Consider the following 25,026-nt stretch of genomic DNA (forward strand, 5'->3'; position numbering starts at 1 on the left):
GAAGTGTAAACCAGGCATGGTTGTTGTTTAAAAATGCCATCTTGGAAGCCCAGACCAGATGCATTCCACATATTTAAAAAGGTGGAAAAAAAGAAAACAAGAGTTGATGTGGTTAAAATGTGAAGTGAAAGAGGCTATTACAGCCAAGAAAGCATCCTTTAAAGAATGGAAAAAGGATCCCAATGAAGAAAATAATAAAAGACATAAGCACTGGCAAGTTAGATGCAAAATATTGATAAAGAAAGCTAAACAAGAATACGAAGAACAACTTTCCAATGAGGCAAAAACTCATAGTAACAATTTTGTTAGGTACATCAAAAGCAGAAAATCTATAAGGGAATCTGTGGAATTGTTGGATGATCAAGGAGTAAAAGGTGCACTCAGGGAGGATACAGCCATAGTGGAGAGACAGAATGAATTCTTTGCTTCAGTCTTTATGGAAGAAGATTTAAGAGATCTACCAGAACTGGAAATGGTATTCAAGGGTGATGATGCAGAGGAACTGAAAGAAATCTCTGTGAATCTGAAAGATGTACTAAACCAAATCGACAAGTTAAAAAGTGATAAATCACCTGGACCAGATGGTATACATCCCAGGGTACTAAAGGAACTCAAACATGAAATTGCTGACCTGCTGTTAGTGATCTGCAACCTGTCGCTATAATCATCTGTAGTACCTGAAGATTGGAGGGTGGCCAATGTTACGCCAATTTTTAAAAAGGATTCCAGGGGAGATCTGGGGAATTATAGATCAGTAAGCCTGACCTCAGTGCTGGGCAAAATACTAGAAACAATTATAAAAATTAAAATTGTGGAACATATAGACAAACACGATTTAATGAGACAGAGTCACCAATTTGCTTGACTTCATTGAAGGTGTGAATAAACATGTGGATAAAGGCAAACCGGTTGATGTAGTGCAGTGGTCTCAAACTCAAACCCTTTGCAGGGCCACATTTTGGATTTGTAGGTACTTGGAGGGCCTCAAAAAAAATAGTTAATGTCATATTAAAGAAATGACAATTTTGCATGAGGTATAACTCTTTATAGTTTACTAGTCTTTAAGCCCGTTACATTAACGGGTGCTAGAATAGATGTGTGTGTCTTTATTTCTTTCTTTCTTTTTCTTTCTCTTTCTCTCCTCTTGGCTGCTTTCTGTCTCTCTCTTTCCTTGGCTGTCAACCATCACCCCTTGCCTGTTCCACCTGTTCAGCAGTAGGTCTTCTCCCTTCCTTTTACCTCCCCCTGTCCATCAGCACTCCTTACCTGCTCCCCCTGTCCCTCTTCCCTGCTCCCCCTGTCCAGCAGCACTTCTTACCTGCTCCCCTGTTCCTCTTCCCTGCTCCCCTGTTCCTCTTCCCTGCTCTGCCTGTCCAGCAGCACTCCTTCTTTTCTCCCCCTGACCCTCTTCTCTGCTCTCCCTGCCCAGCAGCACTCCTTACCTGTGTCTCTCTTTCTCCTTAGTGTTTTTTTATTTTTTTCAATCTGTCTCTTTAGCCCCCTGTCCTTCTGTGAGTGTCTGTGTGTCTCTGTCCTTGTGCACTGTTGTTTGTTTGTTTGTTTTTTAATCTCCTGATCCCCTCTGTTTGTTTGTTTGTCCTTGTGCACTGTTTGTTTGTTTTTTTAGCTCCTGATCCCCTCTGTTTCCATGGCAACCCTGTTCGCGGATGTGAGGGCCGTTTTGTGGTGCCGGGTGTGGCGGCGCCGTGTAGGTCGGAAGCGGAAGACGGGCCTCAGCGTTTTGTAGGGCCGGGTCTGGCGTCGCCGTGTAGGGCGGAAGCGGGAGGCGGGGCCTCAGCACCGGCCGGGTGGCGTCTGGCGTCGGCGTGTAGGGCGGAAGCGAGAGGCGGGGCCTCAGCAGCGGTCGGGCGGCTCGCGCCGCCGGCCCCCAGGAGCTCGAGGCCGGCGGCGGACATGGATGGCGTGTAGGGCGGAAGCGGGAGGCGGGGCCTCAGCAGCGGGCAGGCGGCTCGCGCCGCCGGCCCCCAGGAGCTCGAGGCCGGCGGCGGACATGGCTGGCGTGGCATGGTGGAGTTCGGTGACGTAAAACCCGCGCATGCGCAATTGTGTTTCCGCGACGGATCAGGGAACATGATTTTTTTAGTGCGCATGCGCGTCCTACCATTTTATTATATTAGATAAATCTTTCCTTTTGGCTAAGTCTTAATAATAATATTCTAATTTATAGCTAAAGAGACATATGATCAAGAAACTGTTTTATTTTACTTTTGTGATTATGATAAACATACCGAGGGCCTCAAAATAATACCTAGCGGGCCGCATGTGGCCCCTGGGCCGCAAGTTTGAGACCACTGATGTAGTGTATTTAGATCTTCAGAAAGCTTTTGATAAAGTTCCTCAAGAGAGGCTCCTGAGAAAATTAAAGAGTCATGGGATAGGAAGCAATGTTCAATTGTAGATTAAGAATTGGTTATCAGACAGAAAACAAAGGATAGGATTACATAGTCATTTTTCTCAATGGAGGAGGGTAAATAGTGGTGTGTGCAGGGAACTATACTGGGACCAGTGCTATTTGATTTATTTATAAATGATCTGGAAATTGGAACTACGAAAGAGATGATTAAATTTGCAGATGACACTAAACTGTTCAAAGTTGTTAAAACGCATGCGGACTGTGAAAAACTGCAGGAAGACCTTAAGAAATTGGAAGACTGGGCATCTAAGTGGCAGATGAAATTTAATGTAGACAAATGCAAAGTGATGCATATTGAGAAGAATAATCTAAATCATAGTTACTGGATGCTAGGGTCCACCTTGGTGGTCAGCGCTCAAGAAAAAGATCTGGGTGACATCGTGGACAATACGCTGAAATCTTCCACTCAATGTGTGGCTGCAGCCAAGAAAGCAAACAAGATGCTAGGAATTATTAGAAAAGGGATGGTAAGCAAGAGTAAGAATGTTATAATGCCTCTGTATCACTCAATGGTGTGATCTCACCTTGAATATTGTGTTCAGTTCTGGTCTCCTTATCTCAAAAAAGATATAGCAGCACTAGAAAAGGTTCAAAGAAGAGCGACCAAGATGATGAAGGGGATGGAACTCCTCTCATATGAGGAAAGGCTAAAGAGGTTAGGGCTCTTCAGCTTGGAAAAGAGATGGCTGAGGGGGAGATATGATTGAAGTCTACAAAATCCTGAGTGGTGTAGAATGGATACCAGTGGATTGATTTTTTTACTGCATCAAGATTTACAAAGACTAGGGGACACTCGATGAAGTTACAGGGAAATACTTTTAAAACCAATAGGAGGAAATATTTTTGTACTCAGAGAATAGTCAAGCTCTGGAATGTGTTGCCAGAGGATGTGGTAAGAGCAGTTAATGTAACTGGTTCTAAAAAAAAGGCTTGGACAAGTTCCTGGAGGAAAAGTCCATAAACTTTTGTTTGAGACAGATATGGGAGAAGCGACTGCTTGCCCTGGATTGGTGGCATGGAATGCTGCTACAATTTGTTTTGTTTCTAGATACTTGTGACTTGGATTGGCCTCCATGATGATGGTATATTGGGCTATATGGACCATTGGTTTGATCCAGTAAGGCTATGGTTATGTTCTTAAAAAGAAATTGTTTCTGTTTACTTGGAATGGTTATATTTCATTCCTTACTTCCAGGATCTGTAGTTTTAAATTCTCTTTTAACCTGAACCTTATTGAATCTTTCCTTTATGAGCTGCCTTGTCACAAACATAGTTATTTCTTTGGGGGGGGAGGGAGAGGTAAAAGCATGGAATGTTGCTGCTATTGGGTTTCTGCCAGGTACTTGTGATTTGGATTGGCCAATGATACTGGGTTAGATGGACCATTGGTCTAACCCAAGGATCTCAAAGTCCCTCCTTGAGGGCTGCAATCCAGATGGATTTTCATGATTTCTCCAATGAATATGCATTGAAAGCAGTGCATGCACATAGATCTCATGCATATTCATTGGGGAAATCAAGAAAACCTGACTGGATTACGGCCCTGAAGGTGGGACTTTGAGATCCCTGGTCTAACCCATAGTCGTTTGAGATCTTGAGTTATGCTTAGTTCAGTGGTTCCCAAACCTGTCCTGGGGGACCTCCAGCTAGTCAGGTTTTCAAGATATCCCTAATGAATATGCATGAGAGAGATATGCATACCAGTCACTTCCATTATATGCAAATCTCTCTCATGCATATTCATTAGGGATATCTTGAAAACCTGACTGGCTTGGGGTCCCCCAGGACAGGTTTGGGAACCACTGGCTTAGTTGATGGGAAGCTTCCTTTTTGTTTTCTTTTAGAGGGGAGGATTTAAGAACCCAGTCCTGCTCATGGTTTGTTGAGCTGTTTGGGTTGTTCTATCTATATTTTTTTGTTTTGAAGTTGTTTTCATACCCCAGGGGTCTCCAAAGTCCCTCCTCGAGGGCCAAATCCAGTTGGGTTTTCGGGATTTCCCCAATGAATATGCACTGAAAGCAGTACATGCACATAGATCTCATGCATATTCATTGGGGAAATCCTGAAAACCCGACTGGATTCGGCCCTCGAGGAGGGACTTTGGAGACCCCTGTAATACACTCACTATTCAATAACCATCGACTACTGATACATCTACCTTGAATTCATTGACTATATAAGAACATAAGAAGTTGCCACCACTGGGTCAGACCAGAGGTCTATCGCGCCCAGCGGTCTGCTCCCGCGGCAGCCCATCAGGTCTGTGACCTGTGAAGTGGTTCCTGACCATTTCTGTAACCTACCTCTACATCTATCTGTAACCCTCAATCCCCTCATCCTTTAGGAACCTATCTAAACCTTCCTTGAACTTCCTCGCATTTGTTCTAAACCTGTCCCTTCTCAATTTCTCCGAGTGACCCCTTGTACTTGTGGTTCCCCACAGTCTGAAGAATCTGTCTCTGTCTACCTTCTCTATGCCCCTCATGATTTTGAAGGTTTCTATCATGTCTCCTCTAAGTCTCCGCTTTTCCAGGGAGAACAGCCCCAGCATTTTCAACCTGTCAGCGTATGAAAAGTTTTCCATACCATTTACCAGTTTAGTTGCTCTCCTCTGGATCCCCTCAAGTACTGCCATGTCCTTCTTGACAGGGGGGTATATAAGTGTGTGTGTGTGTGTGTGTGGGAATAAATTTGAAGTAAAAGAAAGTGAGTTTTGACTCGGCTGTTTGGATTTTGACCAATGTACCTATCTATTTGTTCTTATTATTGAATAAACAACTTCTCTAGCGTCAGGGAGAGAACTTTGTCTGGCTGAGCTCCACCCCTGAGGAACTTCTTGCTACTGAACATCAGGTCCCAATGTTTATGTTTATTGATCACTTGATATCCCACTAATGCATTAGCTCATAGCAGCTTACAATAGATACATAAATGGAAAGAAAGGAATGTCAAAAAACAAAAGTAAAGTTAACAACCAAACAAGTAACCAATCACACAATATATCTAAAAATGTGTTCGCTGTACTATTCAGTCTTCCCCAAAGCTACCATGACTTTCTGAAGTGGATTTTGAACTAAAAGCTGCCTTATAGCCTACCTGTCAAACTACAGAGCACATTGAAAAAGATAAGTTTGAGTCATTTTGCACTTTAATTTATGACCACTGGCTATTTATTCATATTTATATTGCACAACACAGAGCTTCATTAAGCCCCACAGGAGATATTTGGCCAATGAGGTTCTCCGCCTGAACACCTTGTACCACTGCTGTGGTGGTGGGAGGGCTTTGTCTGAGGCTTTTCCTCCTAGTGGTGGCCCTTCTGACTCATGTTGTAGCTATGCTCACTTTTTTACATTTCATGTGAATGTGTTCTATTTATTGATATTGAAATTTTCACTATTTATGGGTTGTTTATACTACTTCTGCTCCCCTGCCATTCTTTGTCGTTCATGTTTTTTTTTCTACACCCTCCTTTAAGTGTTGCTTAGAAAACTGGCCCCTTACCAGAAGACCTAAAACAACTTTATATCCCTTTAATATCTCTACTTCATTATGCCTCTTCAAACATTACTCTCCCTACCTTTACTTACTACGCCTTAGTTATTACACTGATATATTATCTAATTATTCTTGTCAATGTACAGTAATTGTAAATTGCCAGTTGCCTAGTTTATACTTGCTACGCACAGCCTGGAGGGAATTTTGTTTTTTCAAAAAAGGCAGTAAGAAATCTTTATAAATACGGAAAAAATAATTTATCAACATTGAACTACAGTAGATTCTAACTTCTGGTAAGCTCCATTTTGAGCTGTTTAGTTGGAAGTGTTCTGTTCATCAAGGTTGTTAGACCTGGCACATGTTCTGGAGGCTCTGTGCTGGCTTTCAGATGAGAAAGAAGGCCATGGCTGACTCTGGATTGATCCCAACTAAGCAGTGGGAGGGATCAGTCTTGAAAGAAACTTTCCCTACAATCCTTGCCAGAAGAGGAGGATATAGAGAGACAGAGGTGGGGGAGGATGAAGAGAATATATTTGAGGATCTGATCTGTCCCGCGATTGGCTGGCCCAGAACTTCCTCTCTGACATCAGAATTGACGTCGGAAGTGAAGTCTTGTGAGTCCGGCGCTTCTAAGCGCCTGGCCTGGCTCAGGGAGGCAGGAAGAAAAAGATTGCAAGGCAACGCGATCGACTCACATTGCCTTTGCGATCTACTGGTCGATCGCGCTCGACCATTTGGGCACCCCTGCTGTTATGGTATCCTGTCCTGACCTGAGGAAAGGGGTTTAGTTCCCCCAAAACTGCCTTATTTCCATTTCCTATTTATAAACTTTAATCAATAGATACAATACTACTTGATTCTACGTAAAGCAACAAAACAATTTTTTCTACCTTTTGCCGTTTTTGCTTTAATCATCTTGTCTTCACTCTTCTTTCTAGCCAGCATCTGTCCACTCTGTCTTCCATACAGCATCAGCCCCTTCCATCCACTGTCCGCCCTCTCCCCGTTCCATATGACATCTTCCCTCTTTTTATGCTCCTTCAATAAACTGTCTATCCTGTGCCCCTTCTGTTCTCCTTTGTACATGATTGATTTCAGCTCTGCCACCTCTCCATTTTTCTCTCTCTGTCACCACCCCGTCCCCTATGCTCTGGCATCTCTCTCTTCTCCTTTCTTTCCTTCGCACCCCACAGTCTGGTATCTTCCCTTCCCCGATTCTCTAGCATCTCACTCCTTTCCTTTTCTTCCATCTCTCCCTCCCCCTCCATGCTCTGACATCTCCTCCTTCCTTTCCCCTTGGTCTGGCATACTTTCCTCCTTCCCTCCATGCCCTGGCATCTCTTCCTCCCTCCCTTCCCTCCCTTCCCTCCAATACCTGGCATCTCGTTTCATTCCCTCCCTCATCTTCTTTCTCCCTCCAGTTGGGTGCAGCAAGTCTCTCCCCCCTCTGCTCCCTTTCCTCCTTCTGTCACCCATGACTTGGCGTCATGAACTTCTTCAGGCAGCAGCATTCACAATTCGCTGCTGTTGCCAGCTTCGGGCCTTCTTCTCTGTCGGGTCCTGCCTTCATGGAAACAGAAGTAGGCAGGACCCGGCAGAGAGGAAGGCCTGAAGCTGGCAACAGCAGTGAATTGTAAATGCTGATGCTGGCTGAAGAAGTTCATGACGCCAGGTCGAACACCCGGGGCAGACTGCTACTCTCCCCCCCATGACCCTCCTATCTCTCCCTCCCTCCCATCACGAGACTCTAAACAGCACTGCTCTACTCTAAGCAGGCTGCTTCAGGGCTTTCTCCTGCTGTGATTTCCTCTGGCACGTCACTGATGAGGGAAGGAGGGAGAGATAGGAGGGTCGGATCGGGTTGGGGGTCGCCCGGAATGATGATGAGGCTGCTGCTGCCAGCGAATCCAGCAAAGGTGAGGCCCCAAAGCACAGCACTGGCAGACCCCCCCTGACTATTTTGGGCCCTAGGCCTGTGCCTACTGGGCCTATCCTTTAATCTGGCCCTGCTTCCCCCCCCCATATGCTCTGACATCTCTCTCTTCCACTCCATGGTATGGTATCTCCTTTCCCTCCATCCCATGGTCTTTGCATCTCTTTCCTCCTTTTCCTGATCTTCCTTCTCCCTCCTTCCCTCTCTCTCCCCAATTGGGTGCAGCGGTATTTCTCTTCCCCCTCCCCCCACTGGGTACAGCAGTATCATCAGCATTTCTCTTTCCCCTCCCCAATTGGGTACAGCAGAAGCAGCATTACTCCTCCCATCCCCCCCCCCCCCCCCCGTCTCACACACCCGGCAGATTCGCTACAGACAAAGGCAAGTTGCAAGTTTCCCTTGGTCGCTGACCTATCTCCCAAAGGGCAGCGACAGAGGGAAGTTTACAACTTGCTGCTCTTGCTTACTTCGGGCCTTTCTCGTTGCCGGGTCCTGCCTTCACGGAAACAGAAAGTAGGCAGGACCCGGCAGCGAGAAAGGCCCGAAGTAAGCAAGAGCAAGTAAGCTTTCCTCCGTGGCTGGCCTATCTCCCGCATGCTCCGGGGCTCTAATGGTCCGTGCTGGCTTCTCTTCTCTACCCCCCCCCCCCCCCCGACGTAACTTCCGGTTTCGGAGGGAAGCCGGGTTCGAGTCACTTGCTGGGGGTTTTTTAGTTTAAAGTCTGGCGGGTTTTTCGGCGGCTCTTCAGGCTGCGCATTAAGCAGTGGCGGCAGCAGGATTTGGCAGATCACAGCCGGGCGGGCATCTAAATTTGCTGGACATTGCGCCCGGCTGAAAAGCGCTGGGGAGAACTTCTCACATCCAAGTTTTTCAGAATCCAATCCTTCTTCATAGAACCTGTGGACTAGAATGCCAGCAATCTGACTTCTTGATTGACATGGAAAGCCGAAACAACCTTCAGCAAAAAGAATGGAATGGTGCCTATATATACCTGCTGTTTGTCGGCAGTGTTCCTTGTTGAGCTCCCTCTCCGTTCTTGCCTGTAACATTGAAATTTTATAAGAGCAATTTTATGGAAAAAGTTCTTATAGTTTTGACTTCTTTTTGTTCGCAGAAGTGCTGACATATTTGATAAATCCTGACCACGGTGAGGATTCCACTAGCAATTTCATTTACCAGCGAAGTGCTTTAGAACTCTTAGAATTGGGTCTCCTGATGCATACAATGAAACGGGGCCGAGTTGGGACCCCATACCACCTAAGATAAGTGATATTCTTTTCTGATGGTCAGTTCACAATAGCTGTGAGGAATTATACAACATCAAATAACTCGTTTGTGATAAGTTTGAAATATATGAGGTTTTCAGTTTCACGAATACAGGTATTGATTGACAAAGCAAGAGTAATGCTATGACTGGACAGGAGGACAAACAAATCCCCCAAACGAGCCTCATACTTCTGAGCATACAGAAGCATTGTCAATTTTCGACTGTTTTCTACATTACATCTTGAGTAGGAGATATGTTATATAACTAGATTGGAAAAAAACAGGCAGACCTGTTGGTTTTTCCTGATCACTAAAACTCCTGGGGGGGTTTTTTGTTGTTGTTGCATAGCCAAGCGATTTTAGTGCATCAATTGTATGGCTACTTTGTATGGATTACTTTTCAGAATTTTGGGAAACTGAATTTCTCCTAGACTTGTCTACTGAAGCCAACCTGATTAAAGTGAGCTGATAATGGCCCTCAATTTACTTATATGCAGTTTAAAAAGTTTTCTGTTGAGCGGGAGTTTGAACATGTTATGATATCCCCAAGATACCCCAGAAGTTCATGACAAAACTGAATCTGAGGTAAACATAGTGAAAAACGTATGTAAGGAAGCAAAAAGGGATGGTGAAGACACAAGGAAAGCTATACTACACTGAAGAAACACACCAACAGAAGGCATGATGTCAAGGAGACTGAAAATGGCCTGCACTCAAAGCTACCTCAGAGAGTTAAAGTCTGTAGGACATTTACAACAGGAAATTGTAATAGTTGAAAGAAAAAAAAACAGGGAGGTATTAATTTATGCTGCTACCACCTAATGGCTCTTTGTTATATTTCAATGTTTTCCTCTTTGCAAAGAGTGTTGTGGCTTTTAACTTTAGTTGTCAAATGCTATGGTTTTTGTGCACAGCTGCATTAATTAATTAATTAACCTACCACCTTTTGGAAGAAAGTCTCCCAAGGTGGTGAACATTCTGCAAAGTGTGTCCCGATTGATGGGGGGGTATCACTGAGGGGGGGGGGGTCCAGCAGGAGGGGTTGAGCACCTTCCTACCGGTGATCATGGGCAGGAGGGGTTGGGCACCCTCCTGCAGCGATCATCAGGGGTGGAGAGGGGAAACTGGCGGCCATAGCCACTGCCGCTATACTAATCGCAGCAGGGAGATCCCTTGCCACGATTAAGTATAGCAGCCGCGTCTAAAGTAACCCAATTCTGTAACTGGCGTCTGCAACATGGACATCGGTTACAGAATCGGGTTTAGTTTGGGTGGGTATAGGCCCGATTCTGTACAGGAGCCCCGGGAAGGGTGTCCTATACAGAATCCGGGCCTTAATTTAATGTGTCTATTTTTAACTCTGAAACAGTATCCATCTAAGTTTAAAAAACAGGATCACCTGTACGTACCAGGAGCTGCTGAGCAGGTATTTCAGGTTCTGCTATATTTTTAGCAAGTGTAGTCAAGTTCTAGACAGAGAAATGTCTGAGAGTGAATGTTAACTGCATGCCTGAATTACCATCAAAAATACATTCTGCTTTGATGCTAATGAACCAGTGGTTCGTGTTAGAAAGAATTTGATCTAAACAGAGCTATATAAATTTACACCTAATGTGCTGACATCCTCATGTATATGAGATGAATCAACCATGTGTTTTCATTCTTCCCAACCTGATGGAATTTGGAAAGAATACAAAAGGTGTTGAGAAAGTCTGTCCACTCTGTCTGACCGACCATCTGTCTTGTCTCCAAAAATTTATCAAAATGGGATGAAAGCTGACTTATAAAAACAATAATAATATTAATTTTTATTCTTATACTAGTCTTTAAGCCCGTTACATTAATGGGTGCTAGAGATGTCTGGCTGTCTGGGTTTTTTTCTTTGTCTCTCTCTCCTTGGACGCTGTCTGTCTGTCATTCGTTCTGTCTGTGTCTCTCCCTGGCCCCCTGTCTACCTGTATTTCTCTGTTGCGCCATGCCTGCCTGTATCTCCGTGGCCCCCTTCTGTGTCCCCCTCCTCCTTCCCAGAGCAAAGCATGATTGTTTTGTGCCCCCCAGCACACCCCTCCCCCCCCAGCAGCCCCCTTTCCCTCTCCCCTTGTTGTATCATGCCTGCGTGCTCTGTGGCCCCCTTCTGTTCCCCCCCCCAATGATTGCTGTCTGCCCCCAGCACACCCCTCCCCCCCCAAGCAGCTCCCTTTCCCTCTCCCCTGGTCCCCTGTTCTACCATGCCTGCATGCTCCGTGGCCCCCTTCCCCCCAAAGAAGCCCCCTTTCCCTCTCCCCCTGGTCCCCTGTTGTGCAATAGCTGCCTACTCCATGGCCCCCTTCCGTTTCCACCCCCCTCCCATTCTTACCCTCCCTCCATGCCTCCAACTGGAGCTGGTCCTCTCGGCCCAGATCGTCATGCAGCAGGCCCGGCATCCTGCCCCGGTACTGCTCGCCATCGGGAAGGTGGAGAGCGGCCTGCAAGGTTCGCTACAGTGGCTGGCGAACCTCAGCAGGCCGCTTTGAAGAGGAGCGGCAGCGGGAGGGAGGAGTCGCTGGCACTCGCGCCTTCAGCTAGCACAGGCGCCTTGAGGACTGCCACAGAAGCACACCTCACGGTACCAGGAATCATGCAGTTTCAACAGCGCATGCGCGCTTAGGGTTTTATATAGTGTGACAGGGAGGCGCCTGTCAGCAGTTTAAACCCGGTTTTAAACCCTGCCTTGCAAAGGGCTGCCCCTATTCCTAAGCCTAGGAAGCTGCCCAGTAACCCTGTTCCTATCACCAAGAGCCAACAGGCAGGGCAAGGCAAAGAGAGAAGGACAGAAACCACAACATCTGGTTTAGGGCACTATAATCCCTTTTATAACACCTTGGGCAGTGCTCCAACAAAACCTCTAGTAAAGAAAACCAGCACAGGCATGGTTAATGAGAGGGGTGGGGCTGACAGGCAGGACGAACCCAGAGGGAGAGTGGGAACAAGCCTGCAGCATAAAATCAGCACAGCTGGGAACACTCGAAAGAATAAGGCAGAGAATGCAGGGAGGAATGCAGGAGAGAATTCAGGAGGGAATTCAGGAACTGCTAGAACAAGAAGTGCCGTGCTGAGCAGGAAGGAGCCTGCTAGGAATTCTCTGTCCCAGAGCAAAGCTAAAGCATAGGCTGTCTTACAACCCTCCCGAGCAAACAGACTTCTGGCTCCTAAGCAGAAGTTCAAGGGAGGAGAAAGACTTCCAGGGCATGGCTGGCCGTTAGCTGCCCCTGAAGGGCGTTCTTACCCGGTCTCAGAAAGCGGAGAGTCCCTAATGGAATTAGAGGGAGAGCTATCTGGAAGCAGTGAAATGGAGTGCGATCTAGCAGCCTGGGATCTCCTGTAGAATCACAGTTAATAAGGTATGAATGGGGGAGGGGAATGAAAGTGAATGTATTTTGTGTAGCGTTCTTTCTCCCTTAGGCAGAACTGTAAGCATGTGTGAATGAATCAATTAGAGCCTGAAAGAGAGGCCTTGTAGATAAAGGGAAGGAGGTGAGAACCATAATTAACTTTCCTGAGAAGCTTGAACGGAACTCAGAGACCTGACTTCATGTAACCCTGAAGCAGGGAACTTTTGGGAGGGGACTTACACCAGTCATAAAAGGTTGGGTTATATAAAGTTCCCTAGCCCCTACCCAGGAGCATAAGGGTAGTGGGGGCATTGGACTTCAGGTGGGTCAGGTAGAAAAGCTTCCTGAAGTATCTGCAGACAAAAGCAGTAAAACTAAAGAGAAAACGTTTTTGGTTTATTTTTGGCTTTTTGGCCTGAGCAGCAGGCCGGACTATATTATAAGGAAGAAGCCTTGTGAATGTATGATTTGTTTTAAGTCCACTCAGCCAGAGGGACTACTGGAACCCCAGTGTTTTGAACTGGGGGTAATAAAGATAAAAGCTGAACCTTACCCAAAAAGCAGTCTACTAATTATTCTACTGATTATCCAGTGGGAGTCCTCCTGGGAGCGCTCCGTCCTACGCCTGGGGCGGGAGCCGGGTTGCCAGCGCTAGGCTTATCCCTGGCCCCGCCACAGAGCGAATTATGGTGGCAGTGGTGGGATGTAGCGCCACTCACAGGCTACTGCTGGAACAGTGGAATTTTTTTTTTGCTTTTTCAAATTTTTGTTTAAAGAACTGACTATTGCTGTGGGAAACACATTGCTTATTGATATTGCAAGTACTATTGCCTAACTTGGAAGAATTGCAATACTGCTTGGTGCAGGTTGTGAGTGCTGCACAAGTACTGGAAGACTGAAAACAGTAACTTTAAATTCCCTGTGGATTACAGGGTTTTTTTTGGAGTTTGGACAGTGAAGTGATAAAGTCCCATTTTTTGGTTGGAGTATTGGTGGAGTCCCACAGAGGTGTTGCAGGAGTGCATGGCTACTAGGCCGGAGATCCTGGTCGGCGGACGGAGACTGGAGTGAGCCAAGCTGCATCCTGGTGGAGAGGCGACCAGAGGAACAATGTATGCGGTAACGGAGATCGAATCCTGGGGAGGAAAAAACCCAAAGGCGCAGACTCATCAGTGCCTGAGGTAAGGGTACCTTAGGGTGCTGGTGAGGGATTCTAAGTAAAAGGTTTCCTGTTTCCGGGAAGGGAGAGGGGAAAGGTGCTTAAAGAGCCACACTTGGTTTGTGTTCTCGTTTCCCTTTCCTTCCAGATGGAGTCGGCCAAGCCTACAACAGCGTGGGAGGTCGAGCGGCGACAGCTTGCAGAGGCGATGCGAGAGTCGGAACGGACACAGATGGACTTGTGGAAAGCCGATCAGACCGCCCAACAAACCCGCCATGCCGAGCTACTTCATATGCTTGGGGAACAAGTGCAGGCTATGCATAAGCTGGCACAATGGCAAGTGACTGAACCAACCACCAGCGCCCCGGTAGGAGCTTCCTTTGGGGAGCCTATTAGACTGAATAAGTTAGCACCGGAGGACGAAATGGAAGATTTTTTATTAGCGTTTGAGCGGGTGGCTGGGGCATCTCACTGGCCTCAGGACCAGTGGGCAATAAAACTTATTCCCTGCTTAGCGGGACAAGCGCTAGAGGCTTACCGAACTTTGAATGCTGAGCAAGCCTCGGACTATAAGTGCTTAAAAGAAGTCCTATTAGAGTATCTTGGACATACCCCAGAACAGTACAGAATGCAGTTCCGGGCCTTAAAAATGAGCCGGGAGAGAGACCTAAGGCCCTAGCGCAGAGGCTTAAACGTCTCTGTGAGAGATGGTTAACCCCTTTTCTTCAAAGTCTCCCAGCCGTGATAGCAGAGCTGGTGAGAGAACAATTCATAGAAGCAGTTCCAGCCTCTTTACAAGACTGGTTAGCCAGGCAGGGAGCTCCAACCCTGGGTCAAACTGTTGCTATCGCTGAAGCCTTCATGGAGGCTCAGGTCCCCTCTAGAACCCAAGGGTCTAGGCGAACACCTTGGGAGGAAAACTCACGAGTACGGGGGTCTAGTTACACCACCCCGAGTAGGTATAATCAAAGTACCTCCAGGGATCGAACCTTTCGCTGTTTCTCCTGTGGGAAAATGGGTCACCGGAGCACACAGTGTAAAGGGAAACTGAACCTGGCTAGTAGGAAAGAATCCCCAGGCCCTAGGGAAGGGAGAGAATACTTTCTGCCAGTCAGGGTAGGGGGAGTTCCGGCTACTGCTCTATTAGACTCTGGGGCGAATCAGTCGAGCGTCTCTCGGGCATTGTGGAGGGCTATACGGAATAAGAAGGGGGAGGCAGATAGATAGACCTAGAGGCATATTTAGAATTCAATGTATGCACGGCACGACCATTCCTTATGAACTCCGAAGAGTGTGGTTGGAATATGGGGGGAAAAAGCAGCCCCTAGAGGTAGTAGTAATGCCAAACCCGCCCTATGATCTTATATTAGGGAGGGAATGGTCAGGTTTCCAGGAATGCATGAGGAAGCGGGAGGAGATGTCCCGGTCGAGGTATAATGAGGGGTGGACACTACAAGGACAGAGGGAGCCCCGAGACGAAGAACTGGGGGAAATCTTTCCTTGGGAGGATGCGCTTATGGGATCCCCCTCACAGAAAATTAAGAAAACCAGAAAGGAGGGCTGACAAAGTCACATATTCCCAAGAATTAAGGTCAGGGGGAGATCTGTCTTGGAGGCCTTGGTAACCATGGGAGGTGATGCGGAAGTTCCCGACCCTAAGACAAGAACAGAGAACCGATCGGTCCTTACGATACATATGGGCGCAAATGAGGCAGCCGGGGAGAAGGTACAGACAGTTCCAGATAGAAGGAGGCCTATTATATTACATGACCTGGGATAAGGAAACGGGGAGGCCACATAGACATCTGGTAGTGCCCCAATCCTTTAGGAGGAGGATGTTTTGGGTCGCCCATCTGGACCCCAAGACGAGTCATCTGTCGGAGGCCCAAACCCTGAGCCGGGCGAAGGCTCAGTTTTATTGGCCTTCTTTACCACAAGAAGTTAAAATCTGGTACCACGAATGTAAGCCCTGTCATTCCAGACCCGTTCCTAAAGAACAGTCAGATGGGATCTGGGACCAGGAGGAGAGGGAAAGAGTGGTAGATCTGGGGCTTGTTGAAAAGGAGAGCTGCGAGGTAAGATTGAAGTTTGTGCGGCTATCTAATAGGGCGAGATCTCCCTATAAGGCTACAAGCCAAGCCGCAGGTTTTGATTTAAGCAGTGCACAAGAAAGAATAATACCCAAGGGAGGCCGGTAGGTCATAAACACAGATTTACAAGTATCTTTACCCCCGGGTTGATACGGGAGAATAGCACCACGATCCGGATTGGCACTTAGGCATGGGCTATGTGTAGGAGCAGGGGTAGTGGATCCCGACTATAGGGGGCCCCTAAAAATACTCCTCTTCAATTTAGGGGAGGAAGATTATAGGATAAGGGAAGGAGACCGAATAGCCCAATTAATTTGTGAGAAGGTTTTCCTTCCAGATTTGCAGGAGGAAGAGAGGTTAGAGGAAACAGGTCGAGGAAACCAGGGTTGGGGTTCCACGGGGGTGGATGAAGCTCAAACCTGGGGAAAGCAGAACATGGACATTCTGTCACGACTGGAGGAAGGGGTAGAACCCCTGCCCAAGGATAAAAGGACTGATAGTGTTTTGAGGGGGGGGTATGTGACAGGGAGGCTCCTGTCAGCAGTTTAAACCCGGTTTTAAACCCTGCCTTGCAAAGGGCTGCCCCTATTCCTAAGCCTAGGAAGCTGCCCAGTAACCCTGTTCCTATCACCAAGAGCCAACAGGCAGGGCAAGGCAAAGAGAGAAGGGCAGAAACCACAACATCTGGTTTAGGGCACTATAATCCCTTTTAGAACACCTTGGGCAGTGCTCCAACAAAACCTCTAGTAAAGAAAACCAGCACAGGCATGGTTAATGAGAGGGGTGGGGCTGACAGGCAGGACGAACCCAGAGGGAGAGTGGGAACAAGCCTGCAGCATAAAATCAGCACAGCTGGGAACACTCGAGAGAAGAAGGCAGAGAATGCAGGGAGGAATGCAGGAGAGAATTCAGGAGGGAATTCAGGAACTGCTAGAACAAGAAGTGCCGTGCTGAGCAGGAAGGAGCCTGCTAGGAGTTCTCTGTCCCAGAGCAAAGCTAAAGCACAGGCTGTCTTACAACCCTCCCGAGCAAACAGACTTCTGGCTCCTAAGCAGAAGTTCAAGGGAGGAGAAAGACTTCCAGGGCATGGCTGGCCGTTAGCTGCCCCTGAAGGGCGTTCTTACCCGGTCTCAGAAAGCGGAGAGTCCCTAATGGAATTAGAGGGAGAGCTATCTGGAAGCAGTGGAGTGCGATCTAGCAGCCTGGGATCTCCTGTAGAATCACAGTTAATAAGGTATGAATGAGGGAGGGGAATGAAAGTGAATGTATTTTGTGTAGCGTTCTTTCTCCCTTAGGCAGAACTGTAAGCATGTGTGAATGAATCAATTAGAGCCTGAGAGAGAGGCCTTGTAGATAAAGGGAAGGAGGTGATAACCATAATTAACTTTCCCGAGAAGCTTGAATGGAACTCAGAGACCTGACTTCATGTAACCCTGAAGCAGGGAACTTTTGGGAGGGGACTTACACCAGTCATAAAAGGTTGGGTTATATAAAGTTCCCTAGCCCCTACCCAGGAGCATAAGGGTAGTGGGGGCATTGGACTTCAGGTGGGTCAGGTAGAAAAGCTTCCTGAAGTATCTGCAGACAAAAGCAGTAAAACTAAAGAGAAAACGTTTTTGGTTTATTTTTGGCTTTTTGGCCTGAGCAGCAGGCCGGACTATATTATAAGGAAGAAGCCTTGTGAATGTATGATTTGTTTTAAGTCCACTCAGCCAGAGGGACTACTGGAACCCCAGTGTTTTGAACTGGGGGTAATAAAGATAAAAGCTGAACTTTACCCAAAAAGCAGTCTACTAATTATTCTACTGATTATCCAGTGGGAGTCCTCCTGGGAGCGCTCCGTCCTACGCCTGGGGCGGGAGCCGGGTTGCCAGCGCTAGGCTTATCCCTGGCCCCGCCACAATATATAGATACCGCCAAAGCCATAATAGTTTGAGGCGGTATACAACAAGAGGTGCTGGACAATCAGAGAAATAGTCACAATATAGAGTCGTCAGATTCATGCATACAGTATAGAAGAAGTAAAAACTATAGAATTTTTAGGTTACAAATCGATTGAACAATTTCGTTTTTACTGATTTTCTAAAACTAAAATAGGATGAGGAATGCATGATAATGTTACCCAGCCAATCGTTCCATTTACCTGCCTGGAAAGCGAGAGTTCTGTCCAGGAATCATTTATAACGGCAGGTCTTTATTGTTGGATAGGTGAACATATGAATTCTACGTGTGGGCCTAATAGAGCTATCCAAATTAAATTGAGAGACCAATTACATAGGGGCCAGACCAAATATTGATTTAAAGCAAAGACAGAAAAATTTGAACAAAACTCTTGCTTCCAGGGGCAGCCAGTGAAGTTTTTGATAATAGGGACTTATGTGTTCCCATTTTTTTAAACCAAAAATAAGTTGAACTGCCGAATTTTGAATAACTCTGAGTCTCTGAAGGGTTTTTTTGAAGGTTCCCAAATAAATGATGTTACAATAGTCAAGCATGCTTAAAATGGAAGACTGAACCAATAAGCGGAATGATACTACATCAAAATATTTTCTGATGGTTCTGAGTTATGTTAGTTAAAATGCATATTAAGTTAAAAAATATCCACAGTTGGTTGAGGGGTTCTAGAGAAATAAGGATTCCAACGTCCCCCATTAAAATAAAATAACCCAGTGAATTTTTATCGGAACAGGTTTGGGGCAAAATAACTTTCTGGATGAAACTTGTCATATGGGAAAAATAGAAACAAAGACAATTGAGTTTGAGCATAGTCAGATTGAGGGTTGCAGAGAAATAAGATCCACTCCTCAAAAAATTCCTAATGCATTTCTATGGGAGAAGGCTTCTGTAATATAGAAGCTGACAAACAGTGAAACACAAGCAGCTAGGGAATTCCTTCCTTCAAATTGGCTCTCACTGTTCTCTCAGATTACACCCACCTCCAAAAAATACCCCAACGAAAAATTAACAACCCACAGCTACCCCAACATCCCACACACTGCCACCCCCTCCTAAGAAACTATCGGCACAACTGTCCCACCAATCCGCAAGCTATCCCACTCCCTAAATTACCACCCCACAATTATTCTAACCCCTCCTAAACTGCCCAACCCTCAAGAAATACCCCTTCCAACTATCCTAGTTCCTGCAAACAGCCCCCCAAAATACCCCTCAACTGCCCCACCATGCCACTAACTGTCCCACACCCAAAAGCTATACCCTGCAACTGCCCCTACTTCATACACTGTCCACAATCTCATAAGCTACCCCCTGAACCTTAGCTGAAATTCAGCAAACTGCTCCCTGCAATTGTATCACTATCCTGCAAACTGTTCCCATTCCAAAGACTACTCCCACTAATGTCACCCCACACCACAAACTGGACCATCCCCAAAATCTACCCTCCCATAGCTGTCCCACCACGCTGCAAACTGTGTAGCACTACTTATAAAAGCTATCTCATATCTGCCCTGAACTACTCCACCCCCAAAATTACCTGCCACCCCACAAATGCCCTACCCCCAAAAACTAATCCCTACAACATTCCCATCTCTCCACTAACTGGTCCAAGTGTCCTTAAGAGAAAACAGCAATGTCCTATACACTACTACGGGTATGCATCACTTATATAGCGCTGAAAGGCGTATGCAGTGCTGTACATTTTGACATTTAATAGTCCCTGCTCGGAAGAGCTTACAATCTAACTTGGACAGATAGACATGACACATAGGGTTGGGGATGCAGAACCCAAGGTGAGAGTAGTTAGGAGATGAAAGCACTCTCAAAGAGGTGGACTTTTAATTTGGACCATAGGGATTCGGGCAGTTTGTTCCAGGCATACAGCGCAGCAAGATAGAAGGGACAGAGTCTGGAGTTGACAAAGGAGGAGAAGGGCACAGATAGGAGGGAGTTACCAACTGGGCAGAGCTCGCGGTGGAGGGGGGAGGGAATAAAGGGAGAATTAAGTGAAGAGAGATAGTGAGGGGCAGCTGAGTGAGTGCATTTGTAGGTCAGTAAGAGGAGTTTGAATTGTATTCGGAAATGGATGGGAAGCAAAAGAACTGACTGTAGGAGAGGGGTAACGTGAGTATAGCGGCTCTCACATACTACGAGTCATGCAGCTGAATTATGGATGGATTGAAGGGAAGAAAGATGTCTGAGTGGATGACCTGAGAGTAGCGAGTTGCAGTAATCTAAGTGCAAGGTGATGAGGGTGCAAGAAAGAGATCTTGGTGGTGTCAGGTCAAAAGCGCGCCAGGACAAAGGCACGCCCAGAAAATTGAGCGCAGTGCGCGCCGCCGTGCTGCTCTAAATTACTGTTTTTAGTGCTCCGACGGGGGTGTGTGGGGGGGAACCCCCCCACTTTACTTAATAGACATTGTGCCGCGTTGTGGGGGCGTTGTGGGGGGTATAGGGGGTTGTAACCCCCCACATTTTACTGAAAACTTTACTTTTTCCCTGTTTTTAGGGAAAAAGTTCAGTTTACAGTAAAATGTGGAGGGTACAACCCCCCCAAACCCCCCATAATGCTGGCGCGATGTCTATTAAGTAAACTGGGGGGGTTCCCCAACAAAAACCCCCGTCGGAGCCCCTAAAAACTGTAATTTAGAGTGGCGCGGCGGCGCGTGCTACGCTCAATTGTCGGCGCGCGCTTTTGTCTTTCGCGCCGTTGTCTATGAACCGATCTTGGTAGTGTGCTCAGAAAGGAAGGGTCATAGTTTGATATTATTATAGAGGAAGAAGCAACAGGTTTAAGCGATTTGTTGTATCTGGGCGGAGAAGGAGAGAGAGGAGTCCAAGATTGCAAACAGACCAAACAGAGAGGATGAAAGTGTTGTCCACAGAGACAGAGAACAGGGGAAGTGGGGAGGTGGGTTTAAGCGGGAAGATGAGAAACTCCGTTTTAGCCTTATTTAGACTCTCTAACAGTATTAAAGAAATTGGTTGCCCTACTCATGTAACAGATTACCCAGGTTGGTTCATGGGTGTAATAATGCAACCCGTAAAAGGCATCTCTTGTTTCCCAAGACCTTGCGTAATGTGCCAGAGATATTCGTGTCTTTCTCTGATTTGATTTTTAATTGCTGCTTGTAAATGTCTGTTTCACAATGCAACTTATGCTTTTTAAAGGCCACCCAAGCCAGCATGCTTGCCTTATGAATTATTGTCTTTTTATGCGCTTTGAAGGAGGAGTCTAATGCTCTCTTCCTGTTTCTGAAGACATTGTTAATCAACAAATCCAAAGTTTTTGCATGCTAAACTTTTTCTCAAACACAGTATTCCAAACATCTGTGCTTTTCAACCCAATAGTAGTAGAAGGAGCATATTTTTAAGTCCAAATGGCTCATAAGAATACTATGCAAATGTTGGATGCACTGGACCATTCTTGCTATCTCCCAAATCAGAAGCCTCTCAAGCTTACCTGACATTTTACTCCTGGTGGAATTCTGTGCAAAAAAAAAAATAATTCTGCAAAGTTTATTTGCAGTGCTTTGGGAAGAATTCTCCTATCTTGAGGCCTGAAATTCCTTCCTACCTTTTCCTTTCTCAGAGTTCCAGCCATCTCTGTTCCCTCTCTCACTCCAACTGCAGTTTTGTCTCCCTCTAAATCCCACCTCTGTCTCACTCACACCATGAATCCCCTCCCTGGCCCCCATGGTGTGGCATCTCTCTCTCCCTCTTGTCATTGGTAAGAATCTCTTCCTCCCTTCCCACCCCCTTTCTGGGTCACACTATTCATCTCTCTACCATCTCCCACCCCCTTATCTTCCTCTCTCAATGGCCAAGGATCTTTTCCTCCCTTACTGATCTGTCACTCTCTCTTCCTCTCCCCCCACCCCCACTTGTAAGTCCATCCGTGTACACTCACCTCACCCTACCACCTCTCTTGTTCATATCTCTACCTCCCTTCCCACCCTTTTTTCTGATCCGGGTCACTTTCTTCCCCCTCCCCTTATGGGTCAAGCATCTGTCTCCCCTCTACCTTGCAGGTCCAGCATCCATGTCCCTTCCTCTTCCCCTACCCCCCACCTTTGGTTCATCATCCATGTCCTCTCCTCTCCCCATCCCCAATTGTGGTCCACCCTCCATCCAAGATGGCAACCGTGACAGCAATTTGGGCACTAAAAACGGCCATGGGAGCTACACTGGGGGACAAATCCCAGTGATTTTAGGATTTTAGGGATGGGGTCCCTGGCTTTTACCCCAGAACCCCTCTAAAAAACACTTTTGGAGACCCCCCCCCCCCCCATTTTCTTTATGGGATGTCAGCCCTGTACTCACTGTGTTAAGCTTTGTGCTGAAAGCTGCATAGGCTGACACTGCAGCCAGTGAAGGGAAGAACCTCTGCCTCAAGCAAGCTGGAAAACCGGACTGCTTGCTTCTTCGGACTACCTCTCAGTCCTTCCGGTGGGACTGAGACATCAACCCCCTACAAACAACAAGATAATTTTTAGATTTATGTGCTCCTGGTTCAAATCAAACAGCCATGCCCCACAACTGAGTAAGCCCAAGAATCACTGAGTGGATGATATATTGGTAATTGGACTGGATAAGTCTTGGATAGCTGTTGGTATATGTTCCTTTCTTCCAACCTTGCAGTCACTGGGGGTAAATAAGGTATTTCATTAGAAGGAGAAGGATGGAATACCATGAATTGAAAATCTCCCTTTTAAAATGTACTTTCTCTTAGCAGCTCTGATATTGAGAGGAGTTATGCTCAGAGATTCAACCACGAGAGAATGGAGAGTAGCACTGTTCCTATTCCTCACAAAAATTACATTCCACGAGAAGTAGAAATGGAGGGGGCATGGGATAAAGAAATAGCACAGCAGCTGCAGCAGGAAAAGTAGCAGGAGACTATTGGCAGTATTAGAGATGGGGAAGAAAGGACATGCAGTCTCAGAAATTCTGTGTGTTTCCTGGTTTGGCTCCCTGGCTTTCTTCTTGCTTAATTACGAGATCCTTGCTCCCTTCTTTGCTCTTTGTAAAACTCTGCAACACACCCCCTCCCTCCCCCCCCCCCCCCCCCACACACACACATACAGAGCTAGATGCTTGTTTCTTGGCCACCGGAGCAATATCCTGAAGACAGCCCAGAATACAGTGGCTGCTAGAACATGTAATCCTACTCAGTGTGTTGTATTTGAGGTTTCAAACTGTTATCCTTGTTGGACTTCTAGAGCTCAGGGTAAACATGGTAAAGAATCTGATATGGACTCAAGACAAAGTTGGACAGGTTCCTGCTAAACTGGAACGTACCCAGGTGAGGCTGGACTCATTTAGAGCACTGGTCTATGACCTAGGGGCCCCCGCGTGAGCAGACTGCTGGGCAGGATGGACCACTGGTCTGACCCAGCAGCGACAATTCTTATGTTCTTATGACTGTGCAGGCAGAAGGTGGCCATTTGCCTGGAATCTGAGAGCCAGGGGAAGTTCTGCAAAATGGGATGGGAAACCAGTCCCAGAAAAGAGGAATGTGCCTAGAGCCAGAAAGAGCAGAGCAGGGGAATGATCCAAGCCTTTGGTCAATAGGGATTCACAAATTGAAGATGAGTTAAATCTACAAACATTAGAAAGTCCTACCTGTAGAGGAGAGTGAGAAGTGGGAATCAGTAAAGGGATGGGTAAATCAAACCTACATAGAACAGCAGCTGGCTAGGGAAAAGTGCATTGGAAATTGCTGGGGAGCAGAGGGAAATAGAAAGCTAGGTCAAAGGAAAATGAGAAACAGAGCAGGTTAAAAAGACTTAGGGAGTGGAGCAGGAAGAGCGCTATTAAACTCCCTGTCCACAAATATAAAACATCAAATTATACCTACTGTATGCAAGAGGAGTAGGGAGGGGGGAAGAAGAAATTAAAGGGAAATGAAAAAAAATTAGGGGTATAGAGTGTGGTGTAGATGGGCTGAGGGAAGAGAGAGAGAGAGAAAGTATGAAGATGATATGTTACGATAGGGATGAAAGAGTGACAGGACCCTAACTTTTGATATGTCCACATTACCTGCCCTGCTCTTGACATTTAGGGCCTGTTTTACAAAGCTGCGCTAATGGCTGCTGCGCAGTAACAGCCCCGAAGCCCATAGAGATTTAAAGGGCTTCGGGGCTTTTGCCACACGGCTTTGTAAAACAGTCCCTTAGATTCAGGCTGGTTACCTTTTTTTTTTCTTTTCTGGATGAGGGGAAATATGTTGCAAGTTATAAGTTGAGCACCCCCAGTCATTTTCAAAAGTTGGCTCCTGTGTCTGCTGGTATCCCTTTTGTCTCACCCCAGCTTTTGATGGCTTAGGTAATTAACACTTTTGCTCCATACCCGGTTTCTTTTTGTTCTACTCCAGCCACTGTTTGCTGTTCATTGCTTGGAGAATAGAATTCTGTTTGACACTGTCGCAACTTCCATTCTTGTACATATCTTGACACATGTCCAGCTATCTTTTGTATTCACTGAAAAGAGTACTTCATTGTTTCAGGCTTGCAATAGTACTAGCTGGGCAGAGGCTTTCAGAGGTCAGCTTGAGAAATAATTAATAAAATTCTCAGCTACAGTTTCCTTAGATTCAGTTACCTCATAAAGTTAATCATATCATGCTACCTGAAACTCCCTGACAGTGACCCCATTAAAATCCAATCAAGGCTCTTCCCAGTTATGAAGCATGTGACCTGTCAAACCAGATGACATCGCCCACCTAGAACAGAAATCAGTTCTTGAATTGTGATTAGATACTATTCCTGATATAATTGGACACTATTCCTGATTTGTGACTGAACCTGACTTCCAGCTCCTATGGTCCATAAAAAGGGGAGATACACCTATGCTCCTCCTCTTTGGATTGGCACTGGATCTGCAACACATGTTGATGAAATCTCCTCTGCATCTAAATTTCCATGCTTCACTTCCAATTATTCTGCAACAAAAGAACATTTCTTCCAGCAAAGAGCCATCATCATCTCAAGCTGTTCTCTGCAAACAATAGACCTCCTTCGCCCTTCTAACCAGAAGCAACAATAATAGCAGCCCGCCATTTTTTAATGGGGTTTTTGAGCCAATCGAGGTCTTCCTTAGATTCTTCCCTAAGAAGTCCCTGATTGGCTGAGGCGCCCCAAGCCTTTCCCAAGGGAGGAACTTGAGGCTCCTCAGCCAATCAGGGCCTTAGACCCCTCCCCGTGCATCAGATGATGCATTGGGGCATGGCCTAAGGCCAGTATCGTGGCGGAAGAGCAGGAGCAGGAGAACTTTTGCCCTTCCTCCTGCTCCCGAAGACCACGGGACTCGGGAGGCCT

The 25,026-nt window shown here is 46.5% G+C and overlaps 1 protein-coding gene across 1 annotated transcript in view; it reads left to right on the forward strand.

Moving 5' to 3' along the window:
• Window positions 1–25,026, forward strand: part of LOC117357239 — a 63,635-nt gene that overhangs the window by 10,139 nt on the left and 28,470 nt on the right. Inside the window, exon 3 of the mRNA XM_033937610.1 lies at window positions 13,810–14,282. Coding sequence (XP_033793501.1) covers window positions 13,810–14,282 — 473 coding nt within the window. The remainder of the gene's footprint in view (window positions 1–13,809; window positions 14,283–25,026) is intronic.

This window comes from Geotrypetes seraphini, chromosome 3 (assembly GCF_902459505.1).
Source record: "Geotrypetes seraphini chromosome 3, aGeoSer1.1, whole genome shotgun sequence".
NCBI lineage: Eukaryota > Metazoa > Chordata > Amphibia > Gymnophiona > Dermophiidae > Geotrypetes > Geotrypetes seraphini.